The following is a 17,748-nucleotide window of genomic DNA, read 5'->3' on the forward strand; positions in this document are numbered from 1 at the left end:
ACTTATTAAGGGTCTTGATTTTCCCAAAATTGATTTATCAACTTTTAATACTTTTCAAGACACAGCAGATACCCTGCGGATACCCTGTAATATCAAAGGGGGCTTACCGCACTGATAGGTGGGGCAGCAGCTATCGTTAGCCATGGAGACCATCGGCTTGTAGCCCTCAGGGCAGCTCAGCACGGCGTGGGCACACAGCTTCGGATCACACTCTGTTAGGAAGGTAACCAACGGGGTAAGCAATTAAAACACACGTTTTAGAAGGCTTCTAAATAGTCTTACTGTCCCCTTCCCCCATACAGGACAGTCTTTTAATAACCTGGAACTAGTTTATTTATGAGCAGCTATAACAGAGTTGACGAGTCTCTGTTCTACTGTTTTACTCACCGCATGATTGGGTGTGGCAGCAGCCATCTGTCTTATTCACCACTTTCTCGTATTCGTTGCAGGTGGCGTTGGCTGGTGTGGGGGGGCAGGTGATGGGCTCGCACTGGACGCCCATGGAGTCCTTGTCACATGTGCACTGCTGGCACTCAGTTGTCCATTTATCGCCAGGCTTAAGAGGAAAAAAACAAACAAGGTCAGGCTAAGGTCAGGTGGTGCTCTATACTGTTGTACGTACATGGTGGTTCAGGCTTATTATTCAAGGCAGTTAGTTCAACTAGTATAGAGAGTCAGCTGATGTCACTGACAATCTGATGATTTGATTGGCACTAATTGAAGTTGTCTTGCTTAGTTTGATAGAAATGTGTTCAGACTCAGCTGTTTGGAAGTTGGTGTGATTCATAAATCGGTGCAGTGCCTAACAGAGGTTTACCCCCTGAGAGTAACCAGTTGTCCTGCCTATTAGCTACATGTTGCTCAATTATGTTGCTCTAATTGTCCCTCTTGGTGTAGACTGGAAGTCAATGGAAGTGAGTTCCCCTGATATGATAATGATGATGTGTCTCATTACTTAATATTTGAGACAATGAATATCTGGGTGTTTTAAGGAATTTCTCACGTTTTTGGGTTTCCCATCAGGTCCGGAACAGTCTGAAAAACAAAACAGAGAGAGTGTACTGTGTGTAAGTCTTGTCTTAAATGTAGGGTTAGGGTCTTGTAATTACAAATATAGAAAAAACCATTCATTTCAAATGAAGTTGAATAGAAAATGAAAAGTCAATTCCAACTGAATGTTATACACAATACATTCGAATGTGAACAATTTGAACTTACTAGAACTGACTGAAATCATACTCTAATATTGATTATACTCCCTACCATACTCCCCCAACAGTAACATTTTTCATCATCCATTCTTACCACAAGAGATAACACAAGTATCAGAGTAGGTGCTGTATAAAACAGTTCCTTCTTCACAGAAGCAACCTTCCTGCATCTCTGTGTTGTTCATCACCTCCATGTACTTCTCGTTATACCTGCATGAGAACATGGAGTACGGAGAGAGTGAGGATTGGCAATATGCAAAAACCTTTTCATGGCCATTTTTATGAAACATGACTCAAAACAATGACCAAAGCTGTAGATATTATTATGTATGGTTTCAAAAAAGCATCTCAGAATAGGAAATCTATAGGAAATGCAAGTACGGTAGATTCATTTTTACCTGGCATTACATGTTGGTTCAGTGACTGGACCACATGCCTTGTACACTTTAGTTTTGGGGCATTTAAGCTCTGTAGGATTGAAAAAAGAAAGATGTAATGTTAACACAAACCAAATCGCACGCTACAATACATTACTAATACACTGATAGATTTGTGACATCGTGAGCTTAGAAGTATATGGTTCTATCGCCCATTTAGGGTAGTTCAGAGATATTGAGCATCAAAGTTTTTACATTCCATTGTATTCTGTGAGATGGAACCTTTGTATTTTATGAATTACTAACTCAAACATTTTAACATTTAAAAAATAACACCACACAGGCATTAATAAACACCTAATGGATCAGATTATGTAAAAAACTAAATTTTGACCAAAAATGGAGATAGAACCTTATAATGCTAACGTCACGACATGACATGTAATACGCCTATCGTAAGATCGTACCGCATTTTCCATTAGTGGCGTTCCTCCAGTTAATACAGACGCCTGCACTAGAGCATGCTGACGCGTACGCTTCCAGACTGGAGCAGCTGGAGTTCCCGTTGCTGCAGACGTCGTCTTTACAGGCCTGGATGTAGGCGTGAGGCGACACGACTGAGTGGCACTTGTCAAAGACCCTAGGACAGAGAAACAACGTTTTAACCATGGTAAATAATGGTATGCACTTATATAGCATAGTGCCTTTATCCAAAGCGCTTTACAACGAACGGCCTCTCATTCATTCACCCATTCAAAAACACATTCACACATTCACACCAATGGCGGCCAAGCTACCATGCAAGGCGCCGGCCCGGGCCCGCTCACTGGGAGCAATTTGGGGTTCAGTGTCTTGCCCAAGGACACTTCGACTTCATGTGGCCAGCCGGAGCTTGAACCGCCGATCTGCCAAGCTTCCGATCATTAGACGGCACTCTAACCTCCTGCGCCACAGCCACCCCCACAATGATGAGATGTTGTGTATTTCACACTTTGTTATGCATTACTTATGCATACCAGCCAAACTGAGTGTTTTTTTGGCATTTTGGCATTTGAATGGTTTACTTGCAGGTACTTTCCAAGTTCAAATAGAAGCCAGTAACACACATCACGTCGTACATCGTTGTCGTATATTTATCTTATTGGTCCAAACCAAATTTTTAACAACAAAGCATTCGTTTGTAGTTGCTTTCTTTCCAACCATGTTGTTTCACACCCATTTGTCATCCTTACTTGCTGTTCATGATTTCACAGAGCGTTGCCTTGCAAGGGGTGGTGGGGGTTGAGCTGGAGGTGGGGGTTGACTTGGAGGTTGGGGCCACTGTGGTGACGTTGGTTGGTGGTGTTGGGGTTGGAGTTGTGCAGCCACGTTTTGCGACCACCCAATACCCAGCTGTCTCATGGCAGGGCGCGACTTGACCGTTGGGTAACCGGCAGTCATTCGTCTTAGAATTATCACAGGTACCTTGACGATTGAGGAGGTGAGGGTAGAATCAAGTTAGCAATGGCAGTCCACACACACACTATAACAAACAAAACACCATGGGAGAAGAAGCGGTTGATTTTGTTATTCTATAATAGCACTGTGAACATCCTTACCATTTACTTTTTTTTTTGCTGATGATGCCAAATACCTCATGTTGTAAATGTACGCACCTATGTGAGGCTACACTGTGTGGAGGCATGTTCCTATTCCTACTGTGATAATGTCACTGTTGTTGATTCCCTTGAATATAACAAATACTCACCGCATTGGCCCTCTGTGTTGTCACGGAAAAGGGTGTAGGAAAGGCTGATGCTGAAAGACGAGCCTTTGAAGATGATCTGAGCCTTGATGGCAGGGATGTTCACCATGATCTCTAAACCAGTGTTAGTCATGAAGATGCCTCCCTGGCTGAAGCATGGGTAGATTCGTTTGTAGTTGACATATACCTGAATTTTGGAAGAAAGTAGTAATAATGGATGAGTCATGGTACATCTTACAAGTGGCTATGTCAATACCATTATTGTGTTCATTTACACCTTATCTCTATGTAAAAACAACGTTATGTTTATCTAACAATCAAATTGATTAATAACACGTTATACTACTGCATACAATTTTTAAATGAATATAAATCAACCTTTATAAGTTGTTAAAATACTTACCACGTTAATTATTGCGTCTTCAGTTTGCACCTGGGTGAGAATCACTTGATAGGATTGATACAGAATGATAATGGTACGCGGACAGAACGTACTGTCAGCTGTGTGGCAGTACCGATTATCAATAATAACGGACAAGTTGAATCTAGGGTTGATTTCTTTGACTAAATAGTATGAGCAGTCGTCACGGAAACTGTAATATTGGGAATCGAATGTCAGGAAGTGAGATTCTCCCCATCCATTGCAGAAACCTGTAGAAGGATAATATACATGTTAACAACACCATCTGAGGACAGATGCAATAATAGAAAAAAGAATTTAGGAATACCTCAAACTTAAAATTGCTGGACTATCAATATTGCAATCTATAATTTGACTTACATTCGCATTCATAATGGAAGCAGCATCCGGCATCATCATAGACCTTGACAGGTAGACGTCCGTTCACACAAAACACTGGCTCCACTGGCTTGCATGAAAGCTCTTCATAGATAACTTCCCCATCGATGCAGATTCCTATGGCGCACTGACTCGTTTTCCAAGCCTCTCCATTCTATCATTGAATTCATGAAGGAGAGTAATTACAGTATATCACACATGCAATTATATAGACGTGAAAATACACCTGCACTGAGAAATACTTAAAAAAAAATAATAATAATAATAATAATTTGAAATAGATATCTTTTTAAACTCTAGAACAGCCATGAGGTTGAGTAAAGAATGTTATATCTTTACACTCAATCAAATTTCAGGACCCTCCTTTCAAGCGTTGTGTGTAAATAGCAGCTTGAGCACTGTAAAGAACCCCAGAGGCTCTTATAGTAGGTAAAAAAGACAAGGCTGTTCTAGTGTTAAACATCTACATTTTTCAGCTTTGATTACCTCTCTGTGTGGAATAACGTTATAGCAGCCTCGACTAGTTGTTGATGGAGGACTGGGAGTCGATACTGTGGTCCTGCCAGATGGACTTGTGGTGGTTGATGAAGAGGGTCGTGGGGTGGTAGGACATGGTTTTGATTCCGTTATGACTTGACATCCTTCCATGCACAAGGCAACGAAACACCAGCCTTGACCATCATGCACATTATAAATCATCTCCCCTGATTGTGGAAAGGAAAATCGTTAAAAACTGTTCAGTTTGCAGAGAATTTGGAAAAAAAGAATAGAAATACATTAAATTGTATGAAGAAAATTGACTTTTACCTGGTGAAAACTTTGTACCACGAACAGTGCAAAAGCACGAGGCAGTGGTTGGAGATGCAGATAAGGTACTTGAGCCAGTTGAGGAAATTGTAGAAGCTGCAGTTGTGAACTGGGTTGATTCAGTTGAGGGTGTTGAACTGGTGGTGGATTGTTTTGGAGACTTGGTTGTAGAGCCAATGGTTTGAGCTGTTGTCCATTTCACAGCTGTTGAGGGTCCCTGTGGTGTTGTGGTTACAGTCGTGGGTTTGGATGTTGTGACGGCTTGCCCGGTTGTTACTTTGCTTTCTGTTGATTGTTTTCCTGTTGAGGTTGTAGTTTCACCAGTTACAGTGGTAGATGATGTTGTTGGGCCTGTGGTTTCTTGTTTTGGAGACTTGGTTGTTGAGGAACCAATGGTTGCTGTTGTTGTTTCTACAGCTTGGGACATTGTGAAAGGCTTTGTTGTTGTTACTATTGTTGCTGTGACGATGGGTTGCTGTGTTGTTGTGGTTAATGTCGTGGGTTTGGATGTTGTGACTACTTTCCCTGTTGTTACTTTGCTTTCTGTTGATTGTTTTCCTGTTGAGGTTGTAGTTTCACCAATTACAGTGGTAGATGATGTTGTTGGGCCTGTGGTTTCTTGTTTTGGAGACTTGGTTGTTGAGGAACCAATGGTCGCTGTTGTTGTTTCTCCCTTTGTTGAAGTTTCAGCTGTTGTCCCTTGCCCAGCTGTTGTCCCTTGCCCAGCTGTTGTCCCTTGCCCAGCTGTTGAAGGTCCCTGTGTTGTTGTGGTTAATGTCGTGGGTTTGGATGTTGTGACTACTTTCCCTGTTGTTACTTTGCTTTCTGTTGATTGTTTTCCTGTTGAGGTTGTAGTTTCACCAATTACAGTGGTAGATGATGTTGTTGGGCCTGTGGTTTCTTGTTTTGGAGACTTGGTTGTTGAGGAACCAATGGTCGCTGTTGTTGTTTCTCCCTTTGTTGAAGTTTCAGCTGTTGTCCCTTGCCCAGCTGTTGTCCCTTGCCCAGCTGTTGAAGGTCCCTGTGTTGATGTGGTTAATGTCGTGGGTTTGGATGTTGTGACTACTTTCCCTGTTGTTACTTTGCTTTCTGTTGATTGTTTTCCTGTTGAGGTTGTAGTTTCACCAATGACAGTGGTAGATGATGTTGTTGGGCCTGTGGTTTCTTGTTTTGGAGACTTGGTTGTTGAGGAACCAATGGTCGCTGTTGTTGTTTCTCCCTTTGTTGAAGTTTCAGCTGTTGTCCCTTGCCCAGCTGTTGAAGGTCCCTGTGTTGTTGTGGTTAATGTCGTGGGTTTGGATGTTGTGACTACTTTCCCTGTCGTTACTTTGCTTTCTGTTGATTGTTTTCCTGTTGAGGTTGTAGTTTCACCAATTACAGTGGTAGATGATGTTGTTGGGCCTGTGGTTTCTTGTTTTGGAGACTTGGTTGTTGAGGAACCAATGGTCGCTGTTGTTGTTTCTCCCTTTGTTGAAGTTTCAGATGTTGTCCCTTGCCCAGCTGTTGTCCCTTGCCCAGCTGTTGTCCCTTGCCCAGCTGTTGAAGGTCCCTGTGTTGTTGTGGTTAATGTCGTGGGTTTGGATGTTGTGACTACTTTCCCTGTTGTTACTTTGCTTTTTGTTGATTGTTTTCCTGTTGAGGTTGTAGTTTCACCAATTACAGTGGTAGATGATGTTGTTGGGCCTGTGGTTTCTTGTTTTGGAGACTTGGTTGTTGAGGAACCAATGGTCGCTGTTGTTGTTTCTCCCTTTGTTGAAGTTTCAGATGTTGTCCCTTGCCCAGCTGTTGTCCCTTGCCCAGCTGTTGTCCCTTGCCCAGCTGTTGTCCCTTGCCCAGCTGTTGTCCCTTGCCCAGCTGTTGAAGGTCCCTGTGTTGTTGTGGTTAATGTCGTGGGTTTGGATGTTGTGACTACTTTCCCTGTCGTTACTTTGCTTTCTGTTGATTGTTTTCCTGTTGAGGTTGTAGTTTCACCAATTACAGTGGTAGATGATGTTGTTGGGCCTGTGGTTTCTTGTTTTGGAGACTTGGTTGTTGAGGAACCAATGGTCGCTGTTGTTGTTTCTCCCTTTGTTGAAGTTTCAGATGTTGTCCCTTGCCCAGCTGTTGTCCCTTGCCCAGCTGTTGTCCCTTGCCCAGCTGTTGTCCCTTGACCAGCTGTTGTCCCTTGCCCAGCTGTTGAGGGTCCCTGTGTTGATGTGGTTAATGTCGTGGGTTTGGATGTTGTGACTACTTTCCCTGTCGTTACTTTGCTTTCTGTTGATTGTTTTCCTGTTGAGGTTGTAGTTTCACCAATTACAGTGGTAGATGATGTTGTTGGGCCTGTGGTTTCTTGTTTTGGAGACTTGGTTGTTGAGGAACCAATGGTCGCTGTTGTTGTTTCTCCCTTTGTTGAAGTTTCAGCTGTTGTCCCTTGCCCAGCTGTTGTCCCTTGCCCAGCTGTTGTCCCTGGCCCAGCTGTTGAGGGTCCCTGTGTTGTTGTGGTTAATGTCGTGGGTTTGGATGTTGTGACTACTTTCCCTGTTGTTACTTTGCTTTCTGTTGATTGTTTTCCTGTTGAGGTTGTAGTTTCACCAATTACAGTGGTAGATGATGTTGTTGGGCCTGTGGTTTCTTGTTTCAGAGACTTGGTTGTTGAGGAACCAATGGTCGCTGTTGTTGGTTCTCCCTTTGTTGAAGTTTCAGCTGTTGTCCCTTGCCCAGCTGTTGTCCCTTGCCCAGCTGTTGTCCCTTGCCCAGCTGTTGAAGGTCCCTGTGTTGTTGTGGTTAATGTCGTGGGTTTGGATGTTGTGACTACTTTCCCTGTTGTTACTTTGCTCTCTGTTGATTGTTTTCCTGTTGAGGTTGTAGTTTCACCAATTACAGTGGTAGATGATGTTGTTGGGCCTGTGGTTTCTTGTTTTGGAGACTTGGTTGTTGAGGAACCAATGGTCGCTGTTGTTGTTTCTCCCTTTGTTGAAGTTTCAGCTGTTGTCCCTTGCCCAGCTGTTGTCCCTTGCCCAGCTGTTGATGGTCCCTGTGTTGATGTGGTTAATGTCGTGGGTTTGGATGTTGTGACTACTTTCCCTGTTGTTACTTTGCTTTCTGTTGATTGTTTTCCTGTTGAGGCTGTAGTTTCACCAATTACAGTGGTAAATGATGTTGTTGGGCCTGTGGTTTCTTGTTTTGGAGACTTGGTTGTTGAGGAACCAATGGTCGCTGTTGTTGTTTCTCCCTTTGTTGAAGTTTCAGCTGTTGTCCCTTGCCCAGCTGTTGAAGGTCCCTGTGTTGATGTGGTTAATGTCGTGGGTTTGGATGTTGTGACTACTTTCCCTGTTGTTACTTTGCTTTCTGTTGATTGTTTTCCTGTTGAGGTTGTAGTTTCACCAATTACAGTGGTAGATGATGTTGTTGGGCCTGTGGTTTCTTGTTTTGGAGACTTGGTTGTTGAGGAACCAATGGTCGCTGTTGTTGTTTCTCCCTTTGTTGAAGTTTCAGCTGTTGTCCCTTGCCCAGCTGTTGTCCCTTGCCCAGCTGTTGAGGGTCCCTGTGTTGATGTGGTTAATGTCGTGGGTTTGGATGTTGTGACTACTTTCCCTGTCGTTACTTTGCTTTCTGTTGATTGTTTTCCTGTTGAGGTTGTAGTTTCACCAATTACAGTGGTAGATGATGTTGTTGGGCCTGTGGTTTCTTGTTTTGGAGACTTGGTTGTTGAGGAACCAATGGTCGCTGTTGTTGTTTCTCCCTTTGTTGAAGTTCCAGCTGTTGTCCCTTGCCCAGCTGTTGTCCCTTGCCCAGCTGTCGAGGGTCCCTGTGTTGATGTGGTTAATGTCGTGGGTTTGGATGTTGTGACTACTTTCCCTGTCGTTACTTTGCTTTCTGTTGATTGTTTTCCTGTTGAGGTTGTAGTTTCACCAATTACAGTGGTAGATGATGTTGTTGGGCCTGTGGTTTCTTGTTTTGGAGACTTGGTTGTTGAGGAACCAATGGTCGCTGTTGTTGTTTCTCCCTTTGTTGAAGTTTCAGCTGTTGTCCCTTGCCCAGCTGTTGAGGGTCCCTGTGTTGTTGTGGTTAATGTCGTGGGTTTGGATGTTGTGACTACTTTCCCTGTCGTTACTTTGCTTTCTGTTGATTGTTTTCCTGTTGAGGTTGTAGTTTCACCAATTACAGTGGTAAATGATGTTGTTGGGCCTGTGGTTTCTTGTTTTGGAGACTTGGTTGTTGAGGAACCAATGGTCGCTGTTGTTGTTTCTCCCTTTGTTGAAGTTTCAGCTGTTGTCCCTTGCCCAGCTGTTGAAGGTCCCTGTGTTGTTGTGGTTAATGTCGTGGGTTTGGATGTTGTGACTACTTTCCCTGTCGTTACTTTGCTTTCTGTTGATTGTTTTCCTGTTGAGGTTGTAGTTTCACCAATTACAGTGGTAAATGATGTTGTTGGGCCTGTGGTTTCTTGTTTTGGAGACTTGGTTGTTGAGGAACCAATGGTCGCTGTTGTTGTTTCTCCCTTTGTTGAAGTTTCAGCTGTTGTCCCTTGCCCAGCTGTTGTCCCTTGCCCAGCTGTTGAGGGTCCCTGTGTTGATGTGGTTAATGTCGTGGGTTTGGATGTTGTGACTACTTTCCCTGTTGTTACTTTGCTTTCTGTTGATTGTTTTCCTGTTGAGGTTGTAGTTTCACCAATTACAGTGGTAGATGATGTTGTTGGGCCTGTGGTTTCTTGTTTTGGAGACTTGGTTGTTGAGGAACCAATGGTCGCTGTTGTTGTTTCTCCCTTTGTTGAAGTTTCAGCTGTTGTCCCTTGCCCAGCTGTTGTCCCTTGCCCAGCTGTTGAGGGTCCCTGTGTTGATGTGGTTAATGTCGTGGGTTTGGATGTTGTGACTACTTTCCCTGTCGTTACTTTGCTTTCTGTTGATTGTTTTCCTGTTGAGGTTGTAGTTTCACCAATTACAGTGGTAGATGATGTTGTTGGGCCTGTGGTTTCTTGTTTTGGAGACTTGGTTGTTGAGGAACCAATGGTCGCTGTTGTTGTTTCTCCCTTTGTTGAAGTTTCAGCTGTTGTCCCTTGCCCAGCTGTTGAAGGTCCCTGTGTTGTTGTGGTTAATGTCGTGGGTTTGGATGTTGTGACTACTTTCCCTGTTGTTACTTTGCTTTCTGTTGATTGTTTTCCTGTTGAGGTTGTAGTTTCACCAATTACAGTGGTAGATGATGTTGTTGGGCCTGTGGTTTCTTGTTTTGGAGACTTGGTTGTTGAGGAACCAATGGTTGCTGTTGTTGTTTCTCCCTTTGTTGAAGTTTCAGCTGTTGTCCCTTGCCCAGCTGTTGTCCCTTGCCCAGCTGTTGAGGGTCCCTGTGTTGATGTGGTTAATGTCGTGGGTTTGGATGTTGTGACTACTTTCCCTGTTGTTACTTTGCTTTCTGTTGATTGTTTTCCTGTTGAGGTTGTAGTTTCACCAATTACAGTGGTAGATGATGTTGTTGGGCCTGTGGTTTCTTGTTTTGGAGACTTGGTTGTTGAGGAACCAATGGTCGCTGTTGTTGTTTCTCCCTTTGTTGAAGTTTCAGCTGTTGTCCCTTGCCCAGCTGTTGTCCCTTGCCCAGCTGTTGAGGGTCCCTGTGTTGATGTGGTTAATGTCGTGGGTTTGGATGTTGTGACTACTTTCCCTGTCGTTACTTTGCTTTCTGTTGATTGTTTTCCTGTTGAGGTTGTAGTTTCACCAATTACAGTGGTAGATGATGTTGTTGGGCCTGTGGTTTCTTGTTTTGGAGACTTGGTTGTTGAGGAACCAATGGTCGCTGTTGTTGTTTCTCCCTTTGTTGAAGTTTCAGCTGTTGTCCCTTGCCCAGCTGTTGTCCCTTGCCCAGCTGTTGAGGGTCCCTGTGTTGTTGTGGTTAATGTCGTGGGTTTGGATGTTGTGACTACTTTCCCTGTCGTTACTTTGCTTTCTGTTGATTGTTTTCCTGTTGAGGTTGTAGTTTCACCAATTACAGTGGTAGATGATGTTGTTGGGCCTGTGGTTTCTTGTTTTGGAGACTTGGTTGTTGAGGAACCAATGGTCGCTGTTGTTGTTTCTCCCTTTGTTGAAGTTTCAGCTGTTGTCCCTTGCCCAGCTGTTGTCCCTTGCCCAGCTGTTGAGGGTCCCTGTGTTGATGTGGTTAATGTCGTGGGTTTGGATGTTGTGACTACTTTCCCTGTCGTTACTTTGCTTTCTGTTGATTGTTTTCCTGTTGAGGTTGTAGTTTCACCAATTACAGTGGTAGATGATGTTGTTGGGCCTGTGGTTTCTTGTTTTGGAGACTTGGTTGTTGAGGAACCAATGGTCGCTGTTGTTGTTTCTCCCTTTGTTGAAGTTTCAGCTGTTGTCCCTTGCCCAGCTGTTGAAGGTCCCTGTGTTGTTGTGGTTAATGTCGTGGGTTTGGATGTTGTGACTACTTTCCCTGTTGTTACTTTGCTTTCTGTTGATTGTTTTCCTGTTGAGGTTGTAGTTTCACCAATTACAGTGGTAAATGATGTTGTTGGGCCTGTGGTTTCTTGTTTTGGAGACTTGGTTGTTGAGGAACCAATGGTCGCTGTTGTTGTTTCTCCCTTTGTTGAAGTTTCAGCTGTTGTCCCTTGCCCAGCTGTTGTCCCTTGCCCAGCTGTTGAAGGTCCCTGTGTTGTTGTGGTTAATGTCGTGGGTTTGGATGTTGTGACTACTTTCCCTGTCGTTACTTTGCTTTCTGTTGATTGTTTTCCTGTTGAGGTTGTAGTTTCACCAATTACAGTGGTAGATGATGTTGTTGGGCCTGTGGTTTCTTGTTTTGGAGACTTGGTTGTTGAGGAACCAATGGTCGCTGTTGTTGTTTCTCCCTTTGTTGAAGTTTCAGCTGTTGTCCCTTGCCCAGCTGTTGTCCCTTGCCCAGCTGTTGTCCCTTGCCCAGCTGTTGAGGGTCCCTGTGTTGTTGTGGTTAATGTCGTGGGTTTGGATGTTGTGACTACTTTCCCTGTTGTTACTTTGCTTTCTGTTGATTGTTTTCCTGTTGAGGCTGTAGTTTCACCAATTACAGTGGTAGATGATGTTGTTGGGCCTGTGGTTTCTTGTTTTGGAGATTTGGTTGTTGAGGAACCAATGGTCGCTGTTGTTGTTTCTCCCTTTGTTGAAGTTTCAGATGTTGTCCCTTGCCCAGCTGTTGTCCCTTGCCCAGCTGTTGTCCCTTGCCCAGCTGTTGTCCCTTGCCCAGCTGTTGTCCCTTGCCCAGCTGTTGAGGGTCCCTGTGTTGTTGTGGTTAATGTCGTGGGTTTGGATGTTGTGACTACTTGCCCTGTTGTTACTTGGCTTTCTGTTGATTGTTTTCCTGTTGAGGTTGTAGTTTCACCAATTACAGTGGTAGATGATGTTGTTGGGCCTGTGGTTTCTTGTTTTGGAGACTTGGTTGTTGAGGAACCAATGGTCGCTGTTGTTGTTTCTCCCTTTGTTGAAGTTTCAGCTGTTGTCCCTTGCCCAGCTGTTGTCCCTTGCCCAGCTGTTGAGGGTCCCTGTGTTGATGTGGTTAATGTCGTGGGTTTGGATGTTGTGACTACTTTCCCTGTTGTTACTTTGCTTTCTGTTGATTGTTTTCCTGTTGAGGTTGTAGTTTCACCAATTACAGTGGTAGATGATGTTGTTGGGCCTGTGGTTTCTTGTTTTGGAGACTTGGTTGTTGAGGAACCAATGGTCGCTGTTGTTGTTTCTCCCTTTGTTGAAGTTTCAGCTGTTGTCCCTTGCCCAGCTGTTGAAGGTCCCTGTGTTGTTGTGGTTAATGTCGTGGGTTTGGATGTTGTGACTACTTTCCCTGTCGTTACTTTGCTTTCTGTTGATTGTTTTCCTGTTGAGGTTGTAGTTTCACCAATTACAGTGGTAGATGATGTTGTTGGGCCTGTGGTTTCTTGTTTTGGAGACTTGGTTGTTGAGGAACCAATGGTCGCTGTTGTTGTTTCTCCCTTTGTTGAAGTTTCAGCTGTTGTCCCTTGCCCAGCTGTTGAAGGTCCCTGTGTTGTTGTGGTTAATGTCGTGGGTTTGGATGTTGTGACTACTTTCCCTGTCGTTACTTTGCTTTCTGTTGATTGTTTTCCTGTTGAGGTTGTAGTTTCACCAATGACAGTGGTAGATGATGTTGTTGGGCCTGTGGTTTCTTGTTTTGGAGACTTGGTTGTTGAGGAACCAATGGTCGCTGTTGTTGTTTCTCCCTTTGTTGAAGTTCCAGCTGTTGTCCCTTGCCCAGCTGTTGAAGGTCCCTGTGTTGTTGTGGTTAATGTCGTGGGTTTGGATGTTGTGACTACTTTCCCTGTTGTTACTTTGCTTTCTGTTGATTGTTTTCCTGTTGAGGTTGTAGTTTCACCAATGACAGTGGTAGATGATGTTGTTGGGCCCGTGGTTTCTTGTTTTGGAGACTTGGTTGTTGAGGAACCAATGGTCGCTGTTGTTGTTTCTCCCTTTGTTGAAGTTTCAGCTGTTGTCCCTTGCCCAGCTGTTGAAGGTCCCTGTGTTGTTGTGGTTAATGTCGTGGGTTTGGATGTTGTGACTACTTTCCCTGTCGTTACTTTGCTTTCTGTTGATTGTTTTCCTGTTGAGGTTGTAGTTTCACCAATGACAGTGGTAGATGATGTTGTTGGGCCTGTGGTTTCTTGTTTTGGAGACTTGGTTGTTGAGGAACCAATGGTCGCTGTTGTTGGTTCTCCCTTTGTTGAAGTTCCAGCTGTTGTCCCTTGCCCAGCTGTTGAAGGTCCCTGTGTTGATGTGGTTAATGTCGTGGGTTTGGATGTTGTGACTACTTTCCCTGTTGTTACTTTGCTTTCTGTTGATTGTTTTCCTGTTGAGGTTGTAGTTTCACCAATGACAGTGGTAGATGATGTTGTTGGGCCCGTGGTTTCTTGTTTTGGAGACTTGGTTGTTGAGGAACCAATGGTCGCTGTTGTTGTTTCTCCCTTTGTTGAAGTTTCAGATGTTGTCCCTTGCCCAGCTGTTGTCCCTTGCCCAGCTGTTGTCCCTTGCCCAGCTGTTGTCCCTTGCCCAGCTGTTGAGGGTCCCTGTGTTGTTGTGGTTAATGTCGTGGGTTTGGATGTTGTGACTACTTTCCCTGTTGTTACTTTGCTTTCTGTTGATTGTTTTCCTGTTGAGGTTGTAGTTTCACCAATTACAGTGGTAGATGATGTTGTTGGGCCTGTGGTTTCTTGTTTTGGAGACTTGGTTGTTGAGGAACCAATGGTCGCTGTTGTTGTTTCTCCCTTTGTTGAAGTTTCAGCTGTTGTCCCTTGCCCAGCTGTTGAAGGTCCCTGTGTTGTTGTGGTTAATGTCGTGGGTTTGGATGTTGTGACTACTTTCCCTGTCGTTACTTTGCTTTCTGTTGATTGTTTTCCTGTTGAGGTTGTAGTTTCACCAATTACAGTGGTAGATGATGTTGTTGGGCCTGTGGTTTCTTGTTTTGGAGACTTGGTTGTTGAGGAACCAATGGTCGCTGTTGTTGTTTCTCCCTTTGTTGAAGTTTCAGATGTTGTCCCTTGCCCAGCTGTTGTCCCTTGCCCAGCTGTTGTCCCTTGCCCAGCTGTTGTCCCTTGCCCAGCTGTTGAGGGTCCCTGTGTTGTTGTGGTTAATGTCGTGGGTTTGGATGTTGTGACTACTTTCCCTGTCGTTACTTTGCTTTCTGTTGATTGTTTTCCTGTTGAGGTTGTAGTTTCACCAATTACAGTGGTAGATGATGTTGTTGGGCCTGTGGTTTCTTGTTTTGGAGACTTGGTTGTTGAGGAACCAATGGTCGCTGTTGTTGTTTCTCCCTTTGTTGAAGTTTCAGCTGTTGTCCCTTGCCCAGCTGTTGAAGGTCCCTGTGTTGTTGTGGTTAATGTCGTGGGTTTGGATGTTGTGACTACTTTCCCTGTTGTTACTTTGCTTTCTGTTGATTGTTTTCCTGTTGAGGTTGTAGTTTCACCAATTACAGTGGTAGATGATGTTGTTGGGCCTGTGGTTTCTTGTTTTGGAGACTTGGTTGTTGAGGAACCAATGGTCGCTGTTGTTGTTTCTCCCTTTGTTGAAGTTTCAGATGTTGTCCCTTGCCCAGCTGTTGTCCCTTGCCCAGCTGTTGTCCCTTGCCCAGCTGTTGTCCCTTGCCCAGCTGTTGAGGGTCCCTGTGTTGTTGTGGTTAATGTCGTGGGTTTGGATGTTGTGACTACTTTCCCTGTTGTTACTTTGCTTTCTGTTGATTGTTTTCCCGTTGAGGTTGTAGTTTCACCAATTACAGTGGTAGATGATGTTGTTGGGCCTGTGGTTTCTTGTTTTGGAGACTTGGTTGTTGAGGAACCAATGGTCGCTGTTGTTGTTTCTCCCTTTGTTGAAGTTTCAGATGTTGTCCCTTGCCCAGCTGTTGTCCCTTGCCCAGCTGTTGTCCCTTGCCCAGATGTTGTCCCTTGCCCAGCTGTTGTCCCTTGCCCAGCTGTTGAAGGTCCCTGTGTTGTTGTGGTTAATGTCGTGGGTTTGGATGTTGTGACAACTTTCCCTGTTGTTACCTTGCTTTCTGTTGATTGTTTTCCTGTTGAGGTTGTAGTTTCACCAATGACAGTGGTAGATGATGTTGTTGGGCCTGTGGTTTCTTGTTTTGGAGACTTGGTTGTTGAGGAACCAATGGTCGCCGTTGTTGTTTCTCCCTTTGTTGAAGTTTCAGCTGTTGTCCCTTGCCCAGCTGTTGAGGGTCCCTGTGTTGTTGTAGGAAATGTTGCTGTGACGGTAGGTAGCGTCTGTGTAAGTGCTGAAATGGCGGTAGTTGCTTTGGACGTTGTGACCACTGGCCCTGTTGTCACTGTACTTCTTGAGGTTGTAGTTTCACCAATGACAGTGGTAGATGATGTTGTTGGGCCTGTGGTTTCTTCTTTTGGAGACTTGGTTGTTGAGGAACCAATGGTCGCTGTTGTTGTTTCTCCCTTTGTTGTCCCTTGTCCAGCTGTTGAAGGTCCCTGTGTTGTTGTGGTTAATGTCGTGGGTTTGGATGTTGTGACTACTTTCCCTGTTGTTACTTTGCTTTCTGTTGATTGTTTTCCTGTTGAGGTTGTAGTTTCACCAATGACAGTGGTAGATGATGTTGTTGGGCCTGTGGTTTCTTGTTTTGGAGACTTGGTTGTTGAGGAACCAATGGTCGCTGTTGTTGTTTCTACAACCTGGGACATTGTGAAAGGCTTTGTTGTTGTTACTATCGTTGCTGTGACGATGGGTTGCTGTGTTGTTGTGGTGAAAGTCATGGGTGTGGATGTTTTAACCACTGGCCCTGTTGTCACTGTACTTGTTGAGGGTCGTGCTGTTGAGGTCGTAGTTTCAACAATTACCATGGTAGATGCTGTAATGGTCGCTGTTGTCGCTTCTCCCTTTGTTGAAGTTTCAGTTGTTGTCCCCTGCCCAGCTGTTGAGCGTCCCTGTGTTGTTGCGGTCACTGTAGTGGGTTTGGACGTTGTGACCACTTGCCCTGTTGTTGCATTACTTGTTGTTGAGGGCTGTCCTGTTGTGCCTTCTGTAATGGGAGTTGTAACACTGGGTCCTAGTGTTGTATTACTTGTAATTGTTGTCTCTGTTGTCAACGGTGTTGATTCTGTATTCAATTAAAGAACATCATCATTTGACTGTTCCATTAACATAGGTTTATCAATTACTATTACATACTATTCAAAACAGTTGACATGTTACTCTTAACAGTTAACATGTTTACCAAAACCAATCTTTATTTAATTTTTATTTTTTTATCACAAGTCAGAAAGTTTTGAATACATAGCACATCATGCAAATCACTGCACATCATGCAAATCAGTGCATCTAAACAGTATAAACGATTATTTCCATCAAGAGTGTCCCTCTGGCTCATTTCCATATTCATGGTTCTGTGTTAATTCTACTTCAGGATGTCTACTTAATTGTGTGCAATCGGTTCGATTCCTGCCGGGGACATATCCTGCATGTCATCCCTCCTCTCTCTCTCACCCATCCTTCCTGTCTAAATCTCTACTATATCTGGCAATAAAATGAAAAATATGAGTGGGACTGCCCCACTCAGAAAAAAAATAAGAGAGTCTCTGCTTACCAGGCGTAGTGAAGATGAAGACGGTTGTAGGCGTTGCAGTGGTAGATCCCACTGTTGTGGTTTCTCTGCCAGTTGTTGTCATTAAAGGGGATGTTGGTATCGGTGCAATTGTGGTTGTTGGACAAGGGTATATTTTCCTAAGAATGGTTCCGTCCTCACCGCAAACAGCCGTTATGCAGATACTATACCCATCTGTTGTATTGTATATGGTTGATCCATAGGGGTATTTTCTACCATTGAACAGGCATGTGCAGGCTGCAAAGAAAGTATTTCTTAATTCAGGGTTCACTGTTCAATATGTATTGTAACTTGTATGTAACTTTTTAATCTGAGGAAGTCATCCTTACCATTCACGTCAAAGCTGCAGCTGATCCCAGTCATAGTACAATAGCTTTAAAAAAAAAAAAAAAGAAGAAGAAGAAAATAAACATAATGATTGTACGGTAATATTTACAATTCTGTACAACTTTTTTGTACAGAACAACACCATTTTGTTGAATGTTAGGGAAATGGTGTGGGATGCACTTTATTGTGGAAACTTTAGAAAAAATGCCTTATACAGTAGTAGTGCAGTAGACAGTGGATCAAATGGTTTTAAACTCACCATATCTGGCAGTTTTGTGTCGATGGAACCTTTTCTCCCGTCTCGTAGTGGTTTCCTGAGTTGTCATAGCAACCACATTCTTCCCTGTCCACACATTTCATTGTGGCCTCGTTTAAGAAGGGCTGGGTAGGAGGACATTGTGGATAGCAACCTGTGTGTAAGACACA

At 43.9% G+C, this 17,748-nt stretch overlaps 1 protein-coding gene across 1 annotated transcript in view; it reads right to left on the reverse strand.

Moving 5' to 3' along the window:
* LOC308154858 (mucin-5B) overlaps positions 1 to 17,748 on the reverse strand; it is a gene marked incomplete at both ends in the record, with an annotated part of 31,819 nt that overhangs the window by 2,832 nt on the left and 11,239 nt on the right. The window contains 13 exons of the mRNA XM_080528076.1: positions 108 to 212; positions 388 to 556; positions 1,004 to 1,035; positions 1,306 to 1,421; positions 1,610 to 1,679; positions 2,056 to 2,228; positions 2,821 to 3,052; positions 3,336 to 3,481; positions 3,848 to 3,983; positions 4,114 to 4,285; positions 17,084 to 17,232; positions 17,325 to 17,368; positions 17,582 to 17,732. Of these exons, the coding sequence (XP_080384202.1) occupies positions 108 to 212; positions 388 to 556; positions 1,004 to 1,035; positions 1,306 to 1,421; positions 1,610 to 1,679; positions 2,056 to 2,228; positions 2,821 to 3,052; positions 3,336 to 3,481; positions 3,848 to 3,983; positions 4,114 to 4,285; positions 17,084 to 17,232; positions 17,325 to 17,368; positions 17,582 to 17,732 (1,695 nt within the window). The remainder of the gene's footprint in view (positions 1 to 107; positions 213 to 387; positions 557 to 1,003; positions 1,036 to 1,305; positions 1,422 to 1,609; positions 1,680 to 2,055; positions 2,229 to 2,820; positions 3,053 to 3,335; positions 3,482 to 3,847; positions 3,984 to 4,113; positions 4,286 to 17,083; positions 17,233 to 17,324; positions 17,369 to 17,581; positions 17,733 to 17,748) is intronic.

The sequence above is a fragment of the Nansenia antarctica genome, assembly GCF_963989245.1.
Source record: "Nansenia antarctica genome assembly, chromosome: 4".
NCBI classification, from domain to species: domain Eukaryota; kingdom Metazoa; phylum Chordata; class Actinopteri; order Argentiniformes; family Microstomatidae; genus Nansenia; species Nansenia antarctica.